Source organism: Mastigoproctus giganteus, chromosome 5, assembly GCF_048544385.1.
Source record: "Mastigoproctus giganteus isolate SK-2022 chromosome 5, ASM4854438v1, whole genome shotgun sequence".
Lineage (NCBI taxonomy): Eukaryota > Metazoa > Arthropoda > Arachnida > Uropygi > Thelyphonidae > Mastigoproctus > Mastigoproctus giganteus.
The window spans coordinates 53,689,137-53,714,707 of record NC_143579.1 but is presented as its reverse complement, the minus strand read 5'-3'; the positions used below and the strand labels follow the sequence as shown (position 1 = coordinate 53,714,707).

The window sequence follows — 25,571 nt, the reverse complement described above, 5'->3', positions numbered from 1 at the left end:
CCCCTTGTTGGTAGTTGAGGCTGACAGTTTGAATAAATTCAAAGGTCAACTGAATAGTTACCTGTGTGAGGAGGGAAGCATGTGATTTGTTATCTACTTGGTTGGTTTTTTTCATTGCAGCAAAGGCCTATGGCTTCTAAGTTTTTCTCCCATTTATTTTAGTAACGGTTAGTCAAAAGATGACTCTTGTGTTAATCTTTTAAGTTATCCTCTATTTTAATTTCCTAATATTCAAAAGATGACTTTTGCATTGATAATTGACTATGTAAAAATAGTATATTATTAAAACAAGCATTTTTTTCGCCCATTAATTGTATAGCTTGATAGTTTGAGAATGGGCTATCAGCTGACCACAGTGGAAACTCTTATGCGAGAACTGAAAACCTACCTGTGGACCAAGAGAGAGGACTTCTATATTGCTGAAGGAGAACCTGTAGTGGATTTACTGGAAGGAATTCAAGATTATCAGAGAAGATATGGTACCCATAGAGAAGAAATTAATAATGTTTCTCAGGCAAGTATTTTTTCCCTCAGACTTCACTTTGTTTCCAATTAAATTTTTTTGGACAATTCAGTAGATCTTTTTATTTCTTGTATCCACTTTTTTAAGAAAAACAATCTGTCATAACTCCAACTTAAAGATGTACTAGATTAGATTTTTATTAGTTTAATTTATAATTTTAAATGGTTTGTTTTACTGCTAAATTTAAATCACATATAAAATAATTTTTATGGCACTTTCTAGGAGTTGTTGATCGTAAATTTCAAAAATAGCAGTTTTAAACAAAGTGATGTTTTTTTTATGTTAATTCTGTTTATGCCTGATTTCCTTTATCATTAATACTAAAAGAAAAATAATCTGAATTTGTACTTTGTTCCACTAAAATATAACTGCTCATTTTTTGAGATCATCAAACCAAAGTTCTATAAACACAGGAGAGGAAGACGAATTCTTAAAAGCCACCTCCACTGAGCTGTAGTTAACTGATTTCTGGTGGAGGGAGTAAGATTTTTTCCTCCATGAGTTATTCAAGGTTTTCCAGTTCACAAAACTTGCAAATTGGCGGGTGAACATACACTTGTACAGACATGATACAAACAGTGCAAGTATAATAAATGAGCTATATATACACTGAGTGATCACTGAATTATGACCACCTACCTAATACTTCGTAGATCCTCCTTTTGCCCTCATTACGGCAGCTATCTGATGTGGCATTGATTCAACGAGAAGTCGGAAGTCGGAGTTTGGCCAACCAAACTATGTGTAATGCAGCAAGCAGTGCAGGTATGGAGGTGATTGGTGTATCCAGACGCCTGATATGCCTTTCCATAGTGTCCCACAAGTGCTCTATGGGATTGATATTGGGGGAGTTCTGAGGTCATTCGATATGCTGCAAGTCAGAACTGTGTTCCTCGAATCATTCCTACACATCAAGTGCCCCATGGCTTGGTGCATTGTCATCTTGGAAGACATTCCATCACTATTCTCTTGTCAGATGCAACTTACGGTTCGTCATTTTCTGGTTGAGTGTCCCATATATTCTACCGTTCAATCTAATTTGTCTCATATATTAGGAAATGAAGCCGATATATATAAGAACTTTTCATGTATTTAAAACATATTGGGCTGTACAGGAGCATATAATTTAAGATCTCTAACGATATGTTGCCTGTAAATAAACTGTGAACAGACACAATTTGGCCTCAGTAGCCCTTGTGTCGTTAATCCCAATAACAACAACAACAACCTTTTTCTAGCAGGGATAAGGAGGTGATTATTCCCTTGTATAAGGCAATGGTCAGGCCACACCTTGAGTACTGTATACAGGTCTGGAGGCCTCATTTCAAGAAGGATGTAGAGCTGCTGGAAACGAGTACAGAGAAGGGCAACAAGGTTAGTGAATGGAACAAAGGGTTGCTCTTACGAAGAAAGGCTTAAGTTTTGCAAATTACAGTGTCTGGAGACTAGGCACCGGTGAGGTGATCTGATAGAGGTGTATCAGATGCCTTGAATGGTTTGAGCATGCTCGATGCTGATGGGATTCTGCCTCTTGCTCAGAATAATCACCTGAGAGGGCATAAATTCAAATTGAGGAAAGACAGATGTAGGATAGATGTCCGGAAATTTGCCTTTAGCCAGCGGGTAGTTGGTTGGTGGAACAGACTTCCATTTTTTTGGAAGGCTAACAACTTCCATTGTTATGGAAGTTGATAGCCTAAATAAATTTAAGGCTCAGCTGGACAGGTATTTCAAATGAACGGAGGGGTGAAGTGGAAGTTCTTTTTTCTAGCTGATGCTGCATAAGCTTGCTTTCTTGCATCATATGCCTCTACTAATGCTAACCATCGCCATTCGGGAAAAGTGTAACATAGGGGGGTGTACACAGTCAGCAAGCAGTTGATGATAGCGGAGACCAGTGATATGTTGTTCCACATGCACCACAGGCCCAAGTTCCTGCCAGTGAAACATGCCCCACACCATACAACTGCCTCCACCGGCCTGCACTTTTGATACCGTGCATGATGGATGAAGAGCCTCATGTTGTTGACGCCAAATCTGCACACGACCATCCACGGTGTGGAGTAAATAACGTGACTCATCCGACCAGCACACCTTCTTCTAGTCTTCTAATGTCCAACTTGCATGCTCTTTGCACCAGGCAAGTCTTTTATGCCGATGAATCTTGGTTAGGAGAGGATGCTATAGGGGTCATGTGCTGTTATAGCCCATACGTGCGAGCATGCGACACATGGTCATGCCAGATAATGTTCCGGGTTGGCCCATATTGTATTGGGTAGTCAACTCTTCAATAGTGCTGCTCCTGTTCACCTGTACAAGTCATCGGAACTGGCGCTCACCTCTAACATCAACTTTTCACTGATCTTTGCAGTTTTGCCATTGTATTGTTGTTTGACCATTTTGATGCCAGTCCTGGTACACTTTAACAACAGTGGCTCTCGAACACCCCATCCTCGATTTCCCATTTGGGAAATCGAGGCAGCAGCTCATTGAGCTCCCACAATCTATCCTTTATCAAAGTCCGATAAATCCTTCCTTTTACCCATCACGCTCGGAATTTTATTACCTACCGAACCACTGACACCTTATCTATGTTATGTAGGTTGACTAACTGCGCACTCTTGTACCTCACATACCTCACGTGGTCAACGGGTCGCATTCAGTTTTTATAGGGGTGGTCATAATTCAGTGATCACTCAGTGTATAATAACAACAACAACCGAAATTGGTATGCTTCACTGTATTTGATTTTTGATCATGATTATTCTGCCCCTTCTGAAAACTTGGGCTAAGTACTTTATGAGCATAAATTCTACAAACATAATACTATAGCAGATAATGTAAAATTGATAGCATAATATGTATTATTGCATTTATATATATATATATATATTTACTCAATGTAATATTGTCAAATTAAATTGAACGTAAATGGAAATCATGCCCAGACTAGAGCAGCAACGCAACGGGCTCAAAGTAGCAGGAATGCTATGACTCAGGAAAGAACTAAAGGGCTCAGTTCTCTTATGAATCACAGCCTAACAAAATGTGCTGTTTGTGCAATGTTTCTGGTCTTTCTAGAACAGGACATGATACTTACAGCCAAAGAGAATATCTTTGTGTGTTCAGTGCAGAGAGTGTGAAAAACTCAGCATTCTGATGGACATTTTTCTTTCTTTCAAATTCAACCCTAATTCACAACTCTTTTCAGCAGTGACCTGTACTTGTTAAGTAATTCTGTTGGTCTCCTACTCTTAATATCATTAGTGCCAACGTGTACAACAATATGACCTTTTGTGCCCTTAAAAGATGATATCCGCTCTACAACGTCATCAACCTTTGCCCCTGGCAGACATACCCTGGTCCTGTTCTACCTATCCTTTTTACATAGCATGGTTCCCCGGCTCATTCCAATTTCCAGGAATTTCCAGGCTCATTCCAATAGAAGCAGTGCAAGAATCACTTTCACCTCTGCCAGCGGCTACTGTTAATCTATTAGTCCATGTATTCCCCCCCAGCTAGCAGTTTTCCTACCCACCTAACACTGCCTCGATAGCATCAGCAAATATTCTTGCACCCTTTCTATTTAAGTGTATTCCATCCCTGTAGATGCAATCTCTCCTGCTAACACGCACAGACCAGACTGAAAAAAATTCTACCCTTGATCTTTGCACAACCTTTCCAGGACTGAATTGATCGACAAGGCTCTCAACATATACTCCCTCATATCGTGTCTGGGCAGAATTGCAGACACTTTCAAATTCAACCCTAATTCACACCGTTTTTTTTTCAACAGTGACCCGTACTTGTTAAGTAATTCCGCCGGTCTCCTACTCTTAATATCATTAGTGCCAACATGTACATGTACAGCGGATTCTGCCTTTTGTGCCCTTAAAAGGTGATATTTACTCTTCAACGTCATCACCCTTTGCCCCTAGCAGACAAACCTGGTCCTGTTTCACCTATCCTTTTTACACACTATGTTTCTTGTTTCTCTGGCAATAGAGTCACCAACAACTCCTAGTTCCTGTGGGACCAGCGCATTCTGCCTTGGGGGTTGCTGCTGTGTCACGTGATGATCAAGTGCAAGCTCTGGCGTTGATGTGGGCAGCTGAGAGCTTGATGGGCCCCTCAATTTAGATCCTTCAAGCTCTCGTATAGGCTCATAACAACGCTGAGTTGTTGCCTCATTTCCTCACACTCCTTACATTGCACACACACAAAGACATCCGGGATCCCTTGGCAATATCATGTCCCATACCTGATTGCTCCACAAACATCAAGCAAGCAGTGCATTTTAAAAGGCTGTGATTCAGAGGACAATTGCCCCTCTCAGTTCTCCCCTGAGCCACAGCACTCCATTTAGCTTGAGCCTTTTGTTTTGTTGCTCTGGTCTGAGTCATGATTTCGATTCAATTTCAATAAAATATTAATTTCAGTACCAAATTATAACCCTAAGCTTGTATTCCAACGCAGCATTGTAACACTATATATATATATTTTTTTTTTCAGTATCAAGTATTATCTTCGAGTTTCTTTATATAACTTCCATATCAAGTTATGTATTAATTAATTATGTTATGTTTGTAAAATCTAAGTCATTATATGTATTTAGTTAAAAAGTACAATTTAATTGACAATGAAGTTCAACAAGATTAATAAATTTTACTGATTACTTGATAATATTATATACACTATACTATACTATACTTAGCTAACGCTATCTAGTTTGGGATATAATGTTGTATCGTATAACAATGGCAGAAAGTTACGAACAGTAAATCTACGGACACTTAAGTATTAATTAACTTCCAAAACCTCGCTGTCTCAATTCAAAATAAACCAAGGATCTTGACTAAGTCTATAAGCTACTTACAGAAAATAATTTAATATAACAGTTAGTCAATAAAGCGGCTAAATATAGCTAAAACATTTCCTGTTCGCCGGCTCTGCAAACTTTGTAAAACACATGGATTGGATACCCTTACTGATACTAAGTAATAACCTACAAAATCTATCTAAGTTAAATTTTAAACTAAGTATCGTAACTAGGAATATAGAGCTACTCTAGAAAATAAGTTAATATGCCAATTCAAGCCAATTTAAGTTAATAAAACAGAAAAAAACTTCTCTATTTTCCTGAGCCTTAAAAACTTGACATGAAGAACATTCTGTTAATTTAGAAAGCGTGACTCAGAAAATATTATTATTATTATTATTATTATTATTATTATTATTAGCCATATGGTACAAGGAAGCCTGAGGCTTATGCTGCACCAGCCAAAAAAAAAAAAAAATACCTTGAGAGAGAGAGAGAGAGAGAAGTAAAAAGGAATCACCAAGAAAGAGAAGAATGATGATATCCAGCTCAGGACCCTGGGTTTGCCAAGCCCGTACTCACTAGATGTGAGCCCCCGGGGTCGTTCTCTTAATTTAAGAGTATTTTTTAGCAAATTTTGATAAATGTTATGCAGCTATGTGGATTGCTTTTTTAAGTTGAAAATATAAGTTGGTAATAGAATACGATTCAAGAATACAGTTCAAGAGAAGCCTTAGATCTAGTTTTTTATTAATATTCATTTAAAAGATTTGGAATGAAGGGAAGTAATAATATCTTTCCTGTACACATTGTACTTCCCAAATTCCAATTCTGCACTGCTTATATCTCTGTGACACCACGTCTCTGATTTCCCAACAATATCTGCCTTTGATGTCTTGACTAGCACTTCAAGCTCATCAAATTTAGCATTAGCAGAGGCATATGATGCAAGAAAGCAAGCTTATGCAGCATCAGCCAAAAAAAAAAAAAAAAACACTTCCATTTCACCCCTCCGTTCATTCGAAATACCTATCCAGCTGAGCCTTAAATTTATTTTTGGGCTATCAACTTCCATAACAAGGGATGGAAGTCTGTTCCACCAACCAACTACCCGCTGGCTAAAGGCAAATTTCCGCACATCTATCCTACATCTGTCTTTCCTCAATTTGAATTTATGCCCTCTCAGGTGATTATTCTGAGCAAGTGACAGTATCCCATCAGCATTGAGCATGCTCAAACCATTCAAGGCTTTGTACATCTCTACCAGATCACCTCGCCGGTGCCTAGTCTCCAGACACTGTAATTTGCAAAACTTAAGCCTTTCTTCGTAAGAGCAACCCTTCGTTCCGTTCACTAACCTTGTTGCCCTTCTCTGTACCCGTTCCAGCAGCCCTACATCCTTCTTGAAATGAGGCCTCCAGACCTGTATACAGTACTCAAGGTGTGGCCTGACCATTGCCTTATACAAGGGAATAATCACCTCCCTATCCCTGCTAGAAAAACTCCTGTATATCATTGATAAGACACCATGAGCTACTCTTGCAGCCCGTCTGCACTGGTCAGAGAACTTCATATCTGCCTGCACAATTACCCAAATGTCCTTCTCATTCTATACCACTGTCAGTTTAGTACCACAGAGTTGATACGTTGCTCTGGGGTTGCTGTTTTCCATATGTAGTACTTTACATTTGTCAATGTTAAACTTCATTTGCCACCTCTCAGCCCATCTGTTCAACCTTTCTAGATCCTGTTGCAGCAGCATAGCATCAGTAGCGTCCTTAACAACCCTGCCAACCTTTGTATAATCTGCAAACTTGGACATTAAGCTTGATATACCATCATCAATATTATTTATAAATACAGAAAACAACAATGGACCCAACACTGAACCCTGAGGGACTTCACTAATAACATTAGTCCACGATGAGCAGTGTCCATTAATTACCACTCTCTGTCTTCTGCCACTCAACCATCCCTTTATCCATAGCAACAATTTGCCACCAATGCCACACTGATCCAATTTGTGCAGCAGTCTTCCATGTGCAACAGTATCAAAAGCCTTTCTAAGATCCAAATATATAATATCAAATTTATTCCCTGCATCCAATTCTTTTGTGACTACATCGTAGTATCCAATCAAATTGGTCAGGCAAGACCTTCCCTTAACAAACCATGCTGTGTCTGAGCTATATCTGAATTCTTGTCAAGATGATCCTGCAGTGCTTCTTTAACCAGTGCTTCCATTAATTTTCCTGGAACAGAAGTTAAACTCACAGGTCTATAATTACTTGTGTCTCCTTTGTGAATTGGGGTTACATTTGCACATCTCCAGTCTGTGGGTACCTCCCCAAGGAAGCTCTCATAATTATGGCTAACGGATTGCTTACTTGTTTTGCTGCCTCCTTTAATATAACTGGATAGAACCCATCCACCCCAGGTGCCTTTCTTGTATTTATCTTCAACAATTTCTCCTCCACTTTACTCTCAATTATTACAAGTTCATCTAGCTCACTGCCAGTGTTTACTTCATCTATGGCATTCCCCTTCCTGAATAACTCCTCATGTGTGAATGTAGATGCAAAATATTGATTTAGTTTATTAGCTACCTGAGCAGGATCATCAACAGTTGAACCATCGATATCAAGTAGACCAATCTGATTCATCCCCTTCCTTCTAGAGTTTACATAAGTAAAGAAATCCTTGCTGTTTTTCTTTGCATCCCTTTGCCAAAGATTTCTCGTAATCTGCCTTCGCCTGCCTAACCTCCTTTGTAACTTGGTTACAGATCAACTTATATCTATCATAGGCTTCTATGTCACATGGTAATTTATATGTATCCCATGCATTTTTCTTCTCTGCCATATGTCTCATTAGTTCATCTGACATCCATTTAGGCCTGAACCTTGAACAATATTTCTTAGTTGGTATGTAAAGCCTAGTAGCTTCCAAGATAAGTTCTTTGAATGCTTCCCATTTTGAGTTTGCTGTTGGTAACGTCATCAGTTGGTCCCACTGTATAGAATTTAAATACTGTCTCAGACCATCGTAGTCGCCTTTACGAAAGCAATAACCCTTCCCTTTGCCCCTGATGGTAGTTACCTCCTTGAGTAAATCCCACTTCAGCACACTAGGTGGCAGTGATCACACTGTGATCACTGCCACCTAGTGGTTCCTGTATCTGCAGATTCTTGATACATGAAGAATCACTACTGATAATCAAATCAAGAGTATTGCTCCCTCTAGTTGCCTCCCGAACATGCTGATTTAGAAAATAATCATCCAATAAATCCACAAAAGCCTTGCTAGTGTGTGAGCGACCAACCCACAAATTCCAGTCAATATCTGGGAAATTAAAATCCCCCATTATAAGACTCTCTGATTTACTGGCCCACTCTATTTCCCTGTACAGTTTCTTATTATACTCATCAGAGTCATTAGGCCTATAGCACACTCCTACTCTCAATTTTGATCTCCCAATGCTTATGTCACACCAAACTGACTCGACACTGCACTGTCCAGCGATGTCAACTGGCTTCACTTTCTTGGCTTTTATGTGTTTCTTAACTAATAGCATAACCCCTCCTCCCTTCCTATCCTGTCTATCCTTTCTGTAGACATTGTACTCCCCAAATTCCAGTTCTGCATTACTTATATCTGTGTGACACCACGTCTCTGATATCCCAACAATATCCACCTTTGATGCTTTGAGCAATACCTCAAATTCGTCAAATTTATTTACCAAACTCCTAGCATTGGTGTACACGCAAGTATACATGCACCTGTTCTTTTTCTTAGCTACCCTAACACAACCCATGTGTTTACTTGTACTGCAATGACTCCCAGCAGTCTCTGAAATATCCTGCATCTTATTTTCCAAGCTGCTGCTCATTCCAATAGAAGCAGTGCAAGAATCACTTTCACCTCTGCCAGTGGCTACTGTTAATCTATTATTCCTTGTATCCCCCCAATCTATCAGTTTTCCGACCCACCTAACACTGCCTCGATAGCATCAGCAAACATTCTTGCACCTTTTCTATTTAAGTGTATCCCATCCCTGTAGAAGCAGTCTCTTCTGTTAACAAGTACAGACCAAGCTGAAAAAAATTTTACCCCTTGAGCCTTGCACAATCACAAAAACAACAGATGTTCCGGGATAAAGGAAAATCACTCTCTCATAATTCTCTAATAGGGTGCTTACAGTAGAAAAGAGGTTGACAAAAGCCTTTGTCCACATCCGGAATATGCCTTAATCTTTGCGAATGGTCGCAACACAGATACCAATTGACTAGCGCTACTTCTTAGTAAAGTAGAGGCGGTTGAATAATTTTACAGGCACCACTAAATTGTGGAATGTTTTAGCTCTTAATTCATTGATTAATTCTTCAGAATTAATCCTTTAGCTCTTAAACGCTGAAGGGATTAATTCTTAATCCTTTTAGCTCTTAATTCATGCTTTCTACCTCATCAGCTTTATTACCTAAAGGCCAGAGGTGCGAACAATACATACCCGGGACTATCAAAATCTGTCCATTATATGGAAATTTTCTTTGTTACATGGAAACTATTTTCAATGTAATGACGAGAGGGAAATCAAAAAAGTTTGCTACATAGAAAAATTTACTATATGGAAGTTCGTTAAAGAGAGGTCCGACTGTATATGCTAGAATATGGCGGTAGCAGCAAAGGAAATTTGAATTTAGGAGTATAGGGAGTTAGGCCTAAATGTTGAGATAAGCATGGGAATAGTGAATGTATATTTCATGGCTGACCCAACAGAGGTGGAAAGCAAAACAGGAAAGTTAAAATCAAAAGGGAAAATTAAAATTGAGTATAACTCGCTGAATCCAAAGAGGTATGCAGTCAGAGAATACTTTCATGCCAGACGAGGAGGGAAGCCAAAAGATCTATGAAGCCATGTGAATGTATATTTTTATTAGCTGTATACCATAATAATCCCATGTGTCAAAATTCAAAGACAATAAATTACAAAAATTGTGTGTTGAAATATATAGCACTAATATATATACAGTAAGTGCCAGTTATAGTGATCACTGGTTATTAGAATCAGCCACTTTATAGAGAATCAAATTTCAAAGAACCAATTCAAATCAATGAAATGTGCTACCTTTCGTTGTTTATTAGAATCACATCTTCATTATAAGAATCAGTTTTTAATGCCTTTGTGATATTTTTCTAAAGCACATTTCTGAAGATCACATTTCTAGAGATCATAACCATAAAACAATAAAAACAATTTGCAGTTTTTGGTTTATTGGGCCTTTTTTGTTTGTATAGTCTGTTATAAATGGGTAGTTACTACATCTTTAAGAGAAAAAGAGTTGTTCAGTCTGTTACTGATAATTTCACCAAGCAGAATGAAAATGAAGATGAACCCAAACGAATTCCATTTACAAAATGGCAAATGCATAAAGCTGTAGAGGAGAGTATTGGAAAAAACTGGTGTAAGTGATCGTGAATATAGACTGTTATACAATATTGAAAAAATCTATAAATAGACTTTGTAGTGATAATTTAAAGCAATTTAAAATAAGTGACTATTTAAAATTATAATCATATTACAAACTGTTGTTTAATGTTGTTTAATTAATATGTATATTAATTAAGCTTTGTACATAAGTATAAATTTATTTTTATTTTGCTAACCTGTGGATAAAATTCTTCCGATTTTCACGCATGATTTAATTGGTAATAAACTTTTGGTAATAAAGTGTAAATTTGTGCTTTATACCTTTATTTTTATAGCCTGTGGATAATATTCATTGATTTTCGCTTATTCGAATCACCATTTATTAGAATAAAAATTCAATTTGCAAACGTGATCACTATAACCAGCACTTGCTGTATATATATATTACAGCTGAGATAAATTGATATGAATATGGTAGGTAAAGTCTAATAAAGGAAGTATTTTGAGTAATGGAAATAACTGAACTGAATACTAAGTGTATTCCTTAAGAGTTATAGGTATTGTGTAATGGAAATGTCATGGAAGCTTGAATGAGAAATAATATTTAAATATTGATTTGCAGTGAACAATTTTATAGTTTTTTTTTTAATTGAGCAATACTGATTGAGAGGCAATTTTTTATATTGAAATGTTAATTTAAGTAAAGCAGAGGCTATTTTTGAGAATATAATTAGTGGTTGCATATACAGGTTTGCATTTAAGTTGACATACTTGCATAATAGATTAGTGGGAATTCAAAGATGTCACCAATCCAGTTTCATTTTGTAATGTTTATTTAAGGGAATGTAAGTGAATGAAAGAAATGAAGCGGAAATTTAATAGGAAATAACTGAAAGTTGAAGGTTATTGTTTATTCTTTGTGGTGTGCCTCATATGCTTATATATGTGTGTGTGTGTGTTGTAGATGGCTTTTATGTATGATAAATATTTTTTTATTCTATTTTGCATCTACCACATTTGCTCATCAGGAATTTATATGTATGCCCAACATGTATAGAAAATTAGACTCAGCTTTTATCTTCTGAAGAGAGAATTATAATAACAAGCAGTCAAATTGCATTATGGGTCTTAGTGCTTGAGAGGAGTTGTTGTTACACAAAGGTTTAAAATAATTAGTATTACTGTTAATAGTGAAAATTAATGAAAGGAATCGAGATTATATAGCATCAGCCAAAAAACAAAATGAAATAAATATTTTACCCACTTAATTTTCCAGTACTTCTTTAAATTTTTGAACACTGTTCACTTCCACACCACTTGGAAGTGTATTCCAACAATTAGCATAGGCATATGATGCAAGAAAGCAAACTTATACATCAGCCAAAAAAAAAAAAAACCCTTCCCATTTTGCCCATCCATTGCTCCAAAAGTTTGCCCAGTTCTTCCTTGAATTTATTTAAGCCATCAACTTCCACAATGACAGATGGAAGTTTGTTCCAGCAATCAACTGTCCACTGGCTAAAGGCAAGTTTCTGCACATCTATTCTACAACTGTCTTTCTTCAATTTGAGTTTTTTCCCCCTCAGGTTCATCATCTGAGCAAGAGGAAGAATCCCATCCACATTAAGCCTGCTCAAACCATTCAAGGCCATATACATCTCAATCAGATCACCTCACAGGTGCCTAGTCTCCAGACACAGCAATTTGCAGAACTTAAGCCTTCTTTGGTAAGAGCACCCCTTTGTTCCCCTCACCAGCCTTGTTGCCCTTCTCTGTACTCGTTCTAGCAACTCTACATCCATCCTAAAACGAGGCCTCCAGACCTGTACACAGTGCTCAAGGTGTGGCCTGACCATTGCCTTATACAAGGGGAAAATCACCTCCTTATCCCTCTAGAAAAATTTCTGTATATCATTATTAGTTACTCCCTTGCGGAAAGCAAATTTTGTACATGTCCTACAACCATTCTTTTATAAGTTAAATTTATGTCCCTCATATGTGTGTCATCTGAGGAAGAGTGAGGAAGCCATCAACTAAACATTGATGGAATCCTCACTGATTACAGACTCCTCACAGATCCCTTCTTTCCAGATGTTGTAATTTATTGAATTCTAGTCTTTCTTGGTAGGAGTGCCCTTTAGCGCCCTCAACTAGTCTTGTCATCCTCATTCAAAAGATCTATATATTTCTTAAAATGAAGCTTCCAATCCAGTATGCAATACTCAAGATGTTATATAAGCATTTCCTTATGCAATGGAATAATCACCTCTTTGTCCCTGCTTTCAAAACCCTGTATATAATTGGCAGAATCCCATGACCTTACCTAACAACCTATCTGCACTGCTCAGAGAACTTCATCTTGGGCTGTATATTTACACCTATATCTGTTTAATTTTCCACTACCTTTAGTTTGGTATCAACTGATGGTATGTTATAAAATTGATAAATGCAGTACTTTGCATTTATCAATTTTAAACCTCAGTTATCATTTTTTGAGATTATATGCCTAATTTATCCATGTCTCGTTGAAATAGCATATCCTGATTACTGTCATTAACTACCCTGCTTGCCTATTTATCATCAGCAAACTCAGACATTAAACTTGTTATGCCTACAGCAATATCATTAATAAATATTAAAAATGCTAACAGGTCCAGTGCTTGGACTAATAACATTAATTCAAGAAGAGAAGTGCCCATTAATAACCACTCTCTGTCTCCTGCCACTCAATTATCCCTTTATCCATAGCAGTAATTTTCTCCCAGTGTTACACTGCTCAATTTGTACACCACTCATTCAGCTAGAATGGTATCAGTAGCTTTACAGAAATTTTAATATATGATGTGAAAATTAATTTTTGCATCCAGCTCTTTAGGGACTATTTTATAATACAGGGGTGTCAACCTGTGCCCACTGTGTGTGGCTCTCAGCCATGTAGGTATAGCCTTCAAGTGTTATGGGGTCCACCAAGTTTAAATTTATCATGTCACAAAATATAGTTTTACATTGACTTTTGAAAATATCTACTTTTAATAATAGTCAATTTTTTATATTGCTGTCATGTTTTATGTATATTCCTCAGAATTTGGCATTATTATTAGTATTAGTATTAGCAATGACACATGGTGTAAGGAAGCCTATGGCTTGTGCTGCCCAAAAAAAAAAAATAATAAAATAACAAAAAAATAAATAAAATAAAATGATAAGAATAAAATAATAATAATAAGAAGAAAATTTAAAAAAAAAATAATAATAATTAATAAATAAGAGAAAAGGAAATGGTCACAACCTAAGCATTTCTCTCCTCCTTTAGGTAATTATCCAGCTGACTTTTGAATTTCCCCAAAATGTCAGCCTCAACCACCCATGTAGGCAACTTATTCCAGTAATTTATAACTCGCTGGCTAAAATAAAACTTCCTACAATCCAGTCTAAACATCTCCCCCCCGTAACTTGAAATTATGGCCCCTTGTTCTAGAATCATTTATAACCGTGAAAATTTTGTCCTCATTCATTTTGCTTATGCCTCTCAGAGCCTTAAACACCTCAATCAAGTCTCCTCTAAGGTGCCTAGTTTCCAGGTTCTTCAACCCACATATTCAAAGTCTTTCCTCATATGGACGCCCTTTTGCCGATCTCACCAGGCGAGTTACCCATCTCTGGACCCTTTCAAGAAGAACAATGTCTTTCTTTAGGTGTGGTCTCCATACGTGAACATAATATTCCAAGTGTGGTCTAACAATAGCCTTTTACAATGGGATTATGACGTCCTTATCTCTACTAGCAATTGTTTGATACATCATCAATAGGACACCATGGGCTTTCCTTGCAACCTGTCTACAATGCAAAAAAAACTTAAAATCTGACCATATCATAACACCCAAGTCCCTTTCCTCCACTACCGGCTTTACTTCAACTCTGCCAAGTGTATAAGTTATTTTGGGGTTACTGTTCCCCAGGTGCAATACTTTGCTGGATTAAAGCATAGCTGCCATTTTTCTGACCATCCCTGAAGTCTATCTAGGTCATTCTGAAGAAGCTCTGCTTGGTGGCGATCATTAACTACTCTACCAATCTTTACACATCTGCAAATTTAGACATCACACCCCCTATCCCTTCATCAATATCATTCGTGAAAATCAAAAACAACAGTGGTCCTAAGAATCTGCAGATAAATGAACCACTAGGTGGCAGTGATCACAGTGTGCTGAAGTGGGATTTACTGAAAGAGGTAACTACCATTAGGGGTAAAGGGAAGGGTTATTGCTTCCGTAAAGGCGACTACGATGGACTGAGACAGTATTTAAATTCTATACAGTGGGACCAACTGATGATGTTACCAACAGCAAATTCAAAATGGGAAGCATTCAAAGAACTTATCTTGGAAGCTACTAGGCTTTACATACCAACTAAGAAATATTGTTCAAGGTTTAGGCCAAAATGGATGTCAGATGAACTAATGAGGCATATGGCAGAGAAGAAAAATGCATGGGATACTTACAAATTAACACATGACACAGAAGCCTATGATAGATACAAGTTGATATGCAACCAGGTTACAAAGGAGGTTAGGCAGGCGAAGGCAGATTACGAGAAATCCTTGGCAAGGGATGCAAAGAAAAACAGCAAAGAGTTCTTTACTTATGTAAACTCTAGAAGGAAGGGGATGAATCAGATTGGTCCACTTGATATTGATGGGTCAACTGTTGATGATCCTGCTCAGGTAGCTAACAAACTAAATGAATATTTTGCATCGACATTCACATATGAGGAGTTATTCAGCAAGGGGAATGCCAGAGGTGTATTCAACTCTAGCAGTAAGCTACAGAATCTTGAAATAACTGGGAGTAAAGTGGAGGAGAAACTGTTGAAGATAAACACAAGAAAGGCACCCGGGGTGGATGGGATCTATCCAGTTATATTAAAGGAGGCAGCAAAGGAGGTAAGCAAACCCTTAGCCATAATTATGAGAGCTTCCTTGGACTCAGGGGAGGTACCCATAGACTGGAAATGTGCAAATGTGACCCCAATTCACAAAGGAGGATCAAAGGCTGACACAAGTAATTATAGACCTGTGAGCTTAACTTCTGTTCCAGGAAAATTAATGGAGGCACTGGTTAAAGAAGCACTGCAGGATCATTTAGACAAGACTTCAGTTATAGCTCAGACACAGCATGGTTTTGTTAAGGGGAAGTCTTGCCTGACCAACTTGATTGGATACTATGATGCGGTCACAAAAGAACTGGATGCAGGGAATAACTTTGATATTATATACTTGGATCTTAGAAAGGCTTTTGATACTGTTGCACATGGAAGACTGCTACACAAATTGGAGCAGTGTGACATTGGAGGCAAATTGCTGCTATGGATAAAGGGGTGGTTGAGGGGGAGAAGACAGAGAGTGGTAATCAATGGACACTGCTCATCATGGACTAATGTTATTAGTGGAGCGACTCCACTAATGTTATTAGTGGAGTCGCTCAGGGCTCAGTGTTGGGTCCATTATTGTTTTCTGTATTTATAAATGATATTGATGATGGTATATCAAGCTTAATGTCCAAGTTTGCAGATGATACAAAGGTTGGCAGGGTTGTCAAGGACACTACTGACACTATGCTGCTGCAACAGGATCTGGAAAGGTTGAGCAGATGGGCTGAGAGGTGGCAAATGAAGTTTAACATTGACAAATGTAAAGTACTACACATGGGAAACAGCAACCCCAGAGCAACGTATCAACTCTGTGGTACTACACTGACAGTGGTAGAGAATGAAAGGGACTTGGGGGTGATTGTGCAGGCAGATATGAAGTTCTCTGAGCAGTGCAGACGGGCTGCAAGAGTAGCTCATGGAGTATTGTCAATGATATACAGGAATTTTTCCAGCAGGGATAAGGAGGTGATTATTCCATTGTATAAGGCAATGGTCAGGCCACACCTAGAGTACTGTATACAGGTCTGGAGGCCTCATTTCAAGAAGGATGTAGAGCTGCTGGAATGAGTACAGAGAAGGGCAACAAGATTAGTGAATGGAACAAAGGGGTGCTCTTACGAAGAAAGGCTTAAGTTTTGCAAATTACAGTGTCTGGAGACTAGGCACCAGCGAGGTGATCTGATAGAGGTGTATAAAGCCTTGAATGGTTTAAGCATGCTCAATGCTGATGGGATTCTTCCTCTAGCTCAGAAAAATCACCTGAGAGGGCATAAATTCAAATTGAGGAAAGACAGATGTAGGATAGACGTGCGGAAATTTGCCTTTAGCCAGCGGGTGGTTGGTTGGTGGAACAGACTGCCATCCCTTGTGGTGGAGGTTGATAGCCTAAATAAGTTTAAGGCTCAGCTGGACAGGTATTTTGAACGAAAAGAGGGGTGAAGTGGAAGTGGGTTTTTTTTTTTTTTTGGCTGATGCTGCATAAGCTTGCTTTCTTGCATCAAATGCCTCTACTAATGCTAATGATAATGCTACTGATTCTTGGGGAACCCCACGTCTTACATCAACCCAATCTGAGGAATAACCATTTATCACAACCATCTGCCTCCTGCCCTGAAGAAGCTATCCAGCTATTCATTTAAGGATTTTCCCTGTGATTCCAACCTGTTCCAGCTTATAAAGTAACTGCTCATATGGGACTGAGTCAAATGCTTTGTTGAAATCCAAATAAACAATGTCAAAATTATTCCCAAAGTTCAGCTCTTGAGTGACCCTATCAAAATAGCTAGCCAGATTAGTTAAACATGAGTTTCCCTTTGTAAAACCATGCTGAGTATCCTTCAGAATTCCATTTCTATCTAAGTGATCCTGAATTCCAACTTTGATCATTGTCTCCATGATTTTCCCTACTACTGAAGTTAGACTAACAGGCCCATAATTTCCCACTTCACTCTTAGAACCACCCTTATGTATTGGAGATACATTGGCACTTTTCCAATCCAACGGAATCCCTCCCGAGTCCAGTGATGCTCGCATAATTGGCCTCAACGGTTCAATGCACTCACTTGCCGCCTTAAGATTATAGGGTATATGCTATCAATCCCAGGAGCCTTACTGGCCTGTAGGCTCAAATTTTTTTATTAAATAAACATGCGAAATTTCAACATCATTAATTACATTTTTTTTCAACTTCACTCCCATAATTTCTCATTAACGTAATGGGTTTTTCTTCTGTAAATATCGATGCAAAGTAACTGTTGAGTTCATCTGCAACTGGGGTATCTAATACTATACCACGTCCATTACATCAGGGTCCAATCGGTTTGTTCTTCTCTTCTTTGCATTATATATGTAAAGAATTCCTTATCCCCTCCCCTCTTTGCTCTCTTTGCCAGCAATTTCTCATAATCTACCTTTGCCAGCCTAACCTTTTCAGTGGCATTATTACAGATCAATTTGTAGCTGTTATAGGCTTCGGTACTTTTTATTACTCTGTAACTTTTCCATGCCATCTTTTTCTGCTCGAGTAATTTGGCAACTTCATTATTCATCCAACTTGGAATCCGACTCATAGAGTATATTTTTTAATGGTATATATGCATTCAAGGCTTCTGTGATTAATGTTTGAAAGGTATACCATAGTTCAATTGTATTCGCTCTCTGTGAGTTATCTACCCAGTTAATAGAGGCCACATAGCACCTTAAGCCATCGTAATTTCCTTTCCTGAAGTTATAACCCATTCCTTTGCCTTTAACTACTGCTACCTCTCTCTTCATCATCCACCGTAGAACTCCATTATCACTTCCTTCTACTGGTATAGGCTGACCATAATTACTTGATATCAAAATGGGACAGGGAGAAGAAATGTTGTCCGGAAAGAGCAGAAAAAAATATTCAACAAAATATTTTTAGCCATCCTATATAATTTAACCCCAGGGGCTCACATCTGGTGGGTTTGGGCTTGGCACACCCAGGATCCTGAGCTGGATATCATCATTCTTCTCTTTCTTGGTGATTCCCTTCTACTTTTGACTCTCTCTCTCTCTCTCTCTCTCTCTCTCTCTCTCTCTCTCTCTCTCTCTCTCTCTCTCTCTCTCTCAGGGTGACTCGGGGAATTTTTTTTTTTGGTTGGTGCAGCATGAGCCTCGGGCTTCCTTGCACCATGTAGCTGGTGATAATAATAATCACAATTATAGGTTATGTTGTGCCAATATTTAAGCATTTTATGTTGCACCAATATTTAAGCATTTTTTTTAAAAAATGGGACATAAATGATATTTTTACTAAAAGGACGGAACAGCCGGGACATAGCAAAAAACGGCACTGGCCTGTTGAAAATGGGACATATGTCAGCCTACTCATGTATGTAGTCTGAGCAAGAGGAAGAATGCCATCAGCATTGAGCTTGCACTATCCTATGTTCTTCAATCCAGAAAGTCTATGTCCTTCCTAATATGAGGCCTCCAGACTACATTGTACTCAAGATGCATCCTAACCATTGTCTTGTATAATGGTATGATCACCTCCTTATCCCTACTAGCAAAATTCCTGTATATCATTGACAGAACCTCCTGAGCTGACCTTGCAACCTGTCTGCACTGCTTAGAGAACTTTATATATCTGACTGCACAATCTACCTCAGACCTTTTTTAATTTCCACTACATTGAATGTTGTACCAGTTACACACAGTTAATACATTAATCAAGTATTACTGCTACCTATATGCAGTACCTTACATTTGTTAGTGTTAAGCTTCAACTGCCATTTCTCTTTCTGGATCTTTTTGCAGTAGCTTACCTTGATTACAGTCATTAATCACCCTGCCAACCTTTGTGTCATCTGCAAACTTAGATATTAAGCTTAATATACCTTCATCAATATTATTAACAAATACAGTGAAACTTCCCTTTAACGGACAGCCATGGGGAACGAAAATGTGTCCGTTAGAGAGAAGTGTCCGCTAACAAGAAGTCTGAGGGAGAAAAAAAAAAAAGAAAGAAAGAAAAATCATTAAACGTTTAATGTAAAATTAAATTAAAATATATACAGATTTTGCACAATATTTTTGTAAATAATATACATACAATTGTGCTATGCATATTATGACTTTATCTTAAGAAAAATACATACAGTAATCACTTATTTTCTTCTGCACCTTCTTCCAGCTGATAATTTTGTTTTCAACATTTGTTTGGAGTGAAGAAACCATCGAAAGTCCTTCAGTATCTTCTTCGGCGGCTAAAAACATTTTTAAACGATTGATTTGTATGAGCGCTTCTTCTATTTTCATCGGTGGTTCGTCGTTAATATGTTCTTCGACAGAATGACCTCCTTCCATTTCTTCATCCTCATGAGGAACTTCTTGAAAAATATCGATGATAATGTCGTTGATATCTAGAGCACCATCTTCTGTAGTGAGGTTCGAGTCTATATCTTTGTAGCCAGGGTCACTTGTAGCGGAAGTATCGTACATTATCAATAGATGTTGAAGTTCTTGTTCTTCTTGGTACTCCACATTGCTGTTCACAACTTCAATTTTTGCGTTTGAGAAGCCAGACTTTACAAAACAGTTCACGACAGTTTGTTTTCTAATTGCATTTACTGAAGAGGAAATCCATTGAATCGCATCTAGGATGCTGATTTTCTTTGCAAGGTCACTCGCACATGTTACATCGTTCATGTTTGCAATGAGATGTCTTAAAAACTCGTTTTCTGTAGTGAAGTTTAAAATTTTTTATTATCCCTTAATCCAAGGGCTGACACTCTGCAGATGTGTTTGGTGGCAGAAAAACGATTTGAATGTTAGACAATTCAATGTGCGGGTGAGATGCAGCATTATCCATGAAAAGAATAATTTTTCTGTTTTGACGAATCATGTTTTGGTTAAAGTGACTGATCCATTCGCTCATGATATCTCGTGTCATCCACGCTTTTTTATTAGACTTCCAGTCAACATTCAAAAGATTCAACTTTATGCCCTTGAAACAACGAGGATTTTGTGGTTTTCCTATAACAAGAGGTTGTTCAAAGTCTCCCAGCATATTTGTACACAATAGTACAGTCAAGCGTTCCTTAGAAATTTTTCCGTCCTGGCACTTTTCGTTTTTTAGACTCATTGTTTTTTCAGGAAGAGCTTTAAAAAACAACCCTGTCTCGTCACAGTTGTAAATATCTTTAGCTTCAAAATCACGACATAAATCTTCCAATTGGACGGTCCACTCTGTTACAACCCCAGTATCAACAGATCCACCTTCACCACTTACGGTTTTCCAAGAAATTTTATGCCGAGTTTTGAACTTGTCTAGCCATCCCACAGAAGCTTTGAACTCATTTACTCCCATAGATTTCGCAACCTCCAAAGCCTTTTCCCTAATAATAGGCCCATTAATGGGAAATTTTTTAGCACGTTCGTGACAAAACCACTCATACGTAACATTGTCAATTTGAAGTCCAACAGTTTTCGGGAATGATTTTTGAACCTGATCATTTCCGTGTTGCCAAAAATTGTTTGAGCAGTTCATTTTTTTTCTTTAGGATGTCGCTTACCTGCGTCTTCCCGATTTTGAATTTTGCAGCGAGATTGCGAACACTATTTTTTTTGCCGATTATACGCATTAATGAGTTCGACTTTATCTTTTAAAGTTAAATGTTTACGAGAAGACATTGTGCACTTCACACGACACTGAACAAAACTGAAAACTGAAACTGAAAAGACGAAAGGCCGACCATATTCTCCACCCCTGCACACACCGAATTCATCAGAAGTTTTACACGTGCCTTAAAATTCTTGAAAAAGGGTTTAGAACCGCAACGTAAACCTTGATAAAATTCAGAGAATCGGAAATAGAAAATAAACACACGATTGAGGCAATACGTGGAAGAAACGTTCATAGAAAAAAGGCCGTAAGCTCGCCCGCTGTCCGTTATGGGGAGATCAAATTAAGTGCTAATCTAAACGAAACAGTGCAGATTGCCTGTCCGCGTCCTTTCAGAGAATGTCCGCTAGACAGAAGCTGCAAACAGGTTAAAACCAATGGAGGTGAGTTGGGGAATTTGAAAATGTCCGTTGTAGAGAGATGTCCGTTAACAAGAGGTGTCCATTAGGAGAAGTTTCACTGTATACACTCAGTGATCACTGAATTGTGATCAACAACCTAATACTGTATGGGCCACTATTTGCACAGATAGCAGCCACTATTCACCTAGGCATTGACTCCTTCACATAGGCATTCACCTAGTCATTGGTCTCTTCTTGAACTAACATTTGTTCAAGAAGAGCAGTGTCTTCTGTCTACCTTCACCATCTGCCTTCTCCCACTCAACTATCCCTTTAAATATAGTAGTAATTTGCACTTAATGTTGCACTGCTTCAATTTTCAGCTGGCTTTTATGTGCAACAGTATTAAAAGTTTTCCTGAAATCCAAGTATATGATATCAAAATTATTTTTGAATACAGTTCCTTTGTTACTGCATCATAGTGTCCAATCAAATTGGTCAGACAAAATTGCTCATGAACAAATCTATGCTATGATTGCAGTATAATTGCATTCCTGCCTGCGGCGCCTCCATAGCCAGGTGGGCAGGAGCAACAGTGCGTAGCACACGCTTCTTGATTAGACCAGGGTTCGAGCCCATGACCACCAAATACGGAGGATGCGGAAAAGTCAGGGAATGACCACCGCATATCCCCGGAGCAATATTGCCTTAGTTGCTAATGCTCCTAAAAACCAAAATAACAAACAAACAACAATAACATTCCTGCCTAGATGATCCTACATTACTTCTTTAACCAGTGACTACATTATTTTAGGAATATAGTAGGCCTCCGTAGCTGAGTGGTCAGGAACGGGAGTGCAGTAGTACACGCTCTTTGAGTAGACCGGGGTTCAAGCACCTGACGACTAAATACAGTCGATCTGCCAACCCGCATTGGACTAGTGTGGCATATTATGGTCCATTTTCCTCAGTATGATCCGATGAGGAGGCTTCCACCCTGCAGTGGATTGATAATGGCTGCAGTATTTTTTTTTTTACATTATTTTTCCTGGAACAGAAATTAGGCTAACATATCTATAATTACTCATGTCACCTTTTGATTCCCCTTTGTGAACCAGGGATACATTTTCACATCTCCGATCCATAAGGACCTTCCCTGAATCCAAAGATACTCTCAAAATTATGACTAAGAGGTTTGTTTACCTGCTTCACAGCCTCCCTTAATATAATTGGATAGATGTTATATATATCCCAAACACTGTTTTTTATGTTTAGCTTCAACAATTTCTATTCCACTTTCCTCTCCTTTATCACAGAGTCATTTAGCTCCCTGTTAGAGTTTGATAAACTTTTGGCATTCCTTTCCCTAAGGAATTCTTCATGTATGAATTTAGATGCAAAATAGACCCTTTGATCAATATTAATAGATGTTAATAGACGACTGACATCTGTCAATATTGATCAATATTAATTAAGTTTGTCAACAACCTGAGCAGGACCACAGCAGTTAAACAATTGACATCAAGTGGACCAATGTGATTCAACCTCTTCCTTCTACAATTAATATACGTAAAGAAGTCTTTGCTGCTTTTCCTTTCATTATGTAATAATGGGTGGATTTTTGTATTTAATTATTAAATGTAAACAAAAAAAACTGTAAATATGAATGTAAATAACAAAGATTAAATTCTATTTTGAAAAATACATAACACTGGATGGCAAAAAAATTTTTTTTTTTCACTTCCTGTTAAAATTCAGGTTGATTCCTGTAGATTTGACATTGCTGATTCAAATATGGCAGCCATATTGCTGTAACACCCACCAATTTTAAGGGAGAATGGATTAAAGTCAAAAACTAAGTTTCTAATAAAAAGGATTTCATATATTTTAAGAAAATGTTACATACATTACTAAATATTGATCAATGGGTCTATTAACCATATTCTATTTACAAAAATGTTTATCTGATAACAAAACACTTATTTTGTCATTTTTGCCTTTTATACAGGAGACATACAGGAGACAACAGTCTCCTGTATGAGATTCCAAGAATAGGGCTCCATTTTCCTTGGTATCTTTTTTCCATTTGAGAAATATCTTAGTGAAATCTTACACCGTGTTCATTGGAAATCACTCTCAAGTTTCAGAAAAAAAAGTGTAAATGGGAATGTAGGAAATGAAGCTTTAATGACATGTTGCATTCTAACCCTCTGTACACTAAAAATAGCTCATCCACAATTTCATTATATTTTTGTGATTTCTCATTGATCTTGGCCCACTGATTCGAGGAAACTTTTGCCTCAAACAGGAAAATCCTTCTCTTTTTTGTGTATCGCTTTCACTAATATTTTTATCAAATCTAACTTGATGTGCAATGGAGATAAATCGATTTTTGATTTATTCACCTACTTTATTTTTCGACCTGATGTAGTTTCAGAATGGTCTAGCTATTTTTATACCCTGTAGTGGCAATCCTTTGCTCGGCTCTCCCATTCACATAAAAAGCAGCAGTATTTAGTGTATCCACCTTGAAACCCAGTCAGCAAAACTACCACTTTTAGGTTGGCACAGATATTACACTTGTATTATTGATAGCATATTTTTTTGCAAAAGAACCTGTTGGTTCTTGTACATTTCCTTGATGTGAACTGCATGGGTCAGTGGTATAGATGGATACTTATTTCCATTATGGAGTAAAACTGCATTCATACTGACCTTGGATGAATCAATGAAAAGCCTCCACTGCTCAGGGAAGTGCTCCAGATGTAACTCTTTCATTAATTCCTGGACATTGTTACAATAAACCAAAGCACCATCCATGGAGTAATAGGTCATTATGTTAAATTGCCTCTTCAATAAAATGACACCATTTTTAAGAAGATTACACTGCTGAATCTGTGATTCTAGCAATTGAGCCTTTGTTTTGGAGAGGTCCAAACCTCTGACCAAATCATTCAGTTCTGCCTGACCAAATCATTCAGTTCTGCAATATCAAGAGTTGAAAGTCTGGATCGGTGTTCATTCTGGTTTTGGCATCTTCTGGAGACTCCTTTTCCGATCCTGAATCAGAGTCAAAGTCCATAAGTTTCTGGTGGCTTTGGCAATGGCATTGTATCATCATGAGGAAACAGCCTTAGAGCAGAAGGTATGGTGGGATACTCTACTTTATGTTTGGATTTCCCAGAAAAACCAGCAATATTGGTCATGCAAAAGTAACAACCGTTTATGTGGTCTCAAGGTTCCTGCCATACCTCCAGAACAACAAAGGCATTGATTTATGACTACCTCTAAGCCAGTCTGTTAACGTCCTTGAACATGAGCTACAGGAAATCTTTGGAGCCCATAGTTTATCTTGATCTCCAACCTTACATCCAAAATAGAATTATTAGGCTTTTCTCATAAGTGTGACAGTGGCTTCTGCTGCAATTTTAATACCACTTCTGTAGTAAAATGTAGCAAAAGCTATCAGGCTTATTTTGGCAAGAACGTGGCATATTTCTATATGGTTGAAGTATGCACATACACATACGAACACAATTAAAAAATTGTAGATTTTATTTCTAATTTAAACATTCATGATTTACACTAATGCACACAACACTAGTGGGTAAAGGTAAAGAAAGCCCACATGAGAAGCATGCAAAAGTTCGATAAATTTACTGGTAAAAGTACTTTGCCGTAACGGCATTTGTATCGTTACTCGGTCAGGAGTAGAAATTGAATCCCATGGGAGGTTGAAACCCTCCCGAAGTGGAGGGGGTAACCTGACCTTTTTTCTTTAGAATCACTGGTGGACTAGTGGATAAATTGTTTATTAAGAAAAAAAGGCAAAGGTAAAGGAAGCCCCCACGAGAAGCACGGAAAACTTTGAAAAA

At 37.9% G+C, this 25,571-nt stretch overlaps 1 protein-coding gene across 4 annotated transcripts in view; it reads left to right on the top strand.

The window, feature by feature from the left end:
* Positions 1 to 25,571, top strand: part of LOC150085398 (uncharacterized) — a 650,000-nt gene that overhangs the window by 332,401 nt on the left and 292,028 nt on the right. For all 4 annotated transcript variants that reach the window (XR_016546970.1, XM_090374027.1, XM_090374026.1 and 1 more), the window contains exon 12: positions 320 to 514. Coding sequence is in view for 3 of the 4 variants with exons in the window: in XM_090374027.1 (XP_090230153.1) it covers positions 320 to 514 (195 nt within the window). In the remaining variant the exon portion in view is untranslated. The remainder of the gene's footprint in view (positions 1 to 319; positions 515 to 25,571) is intronic.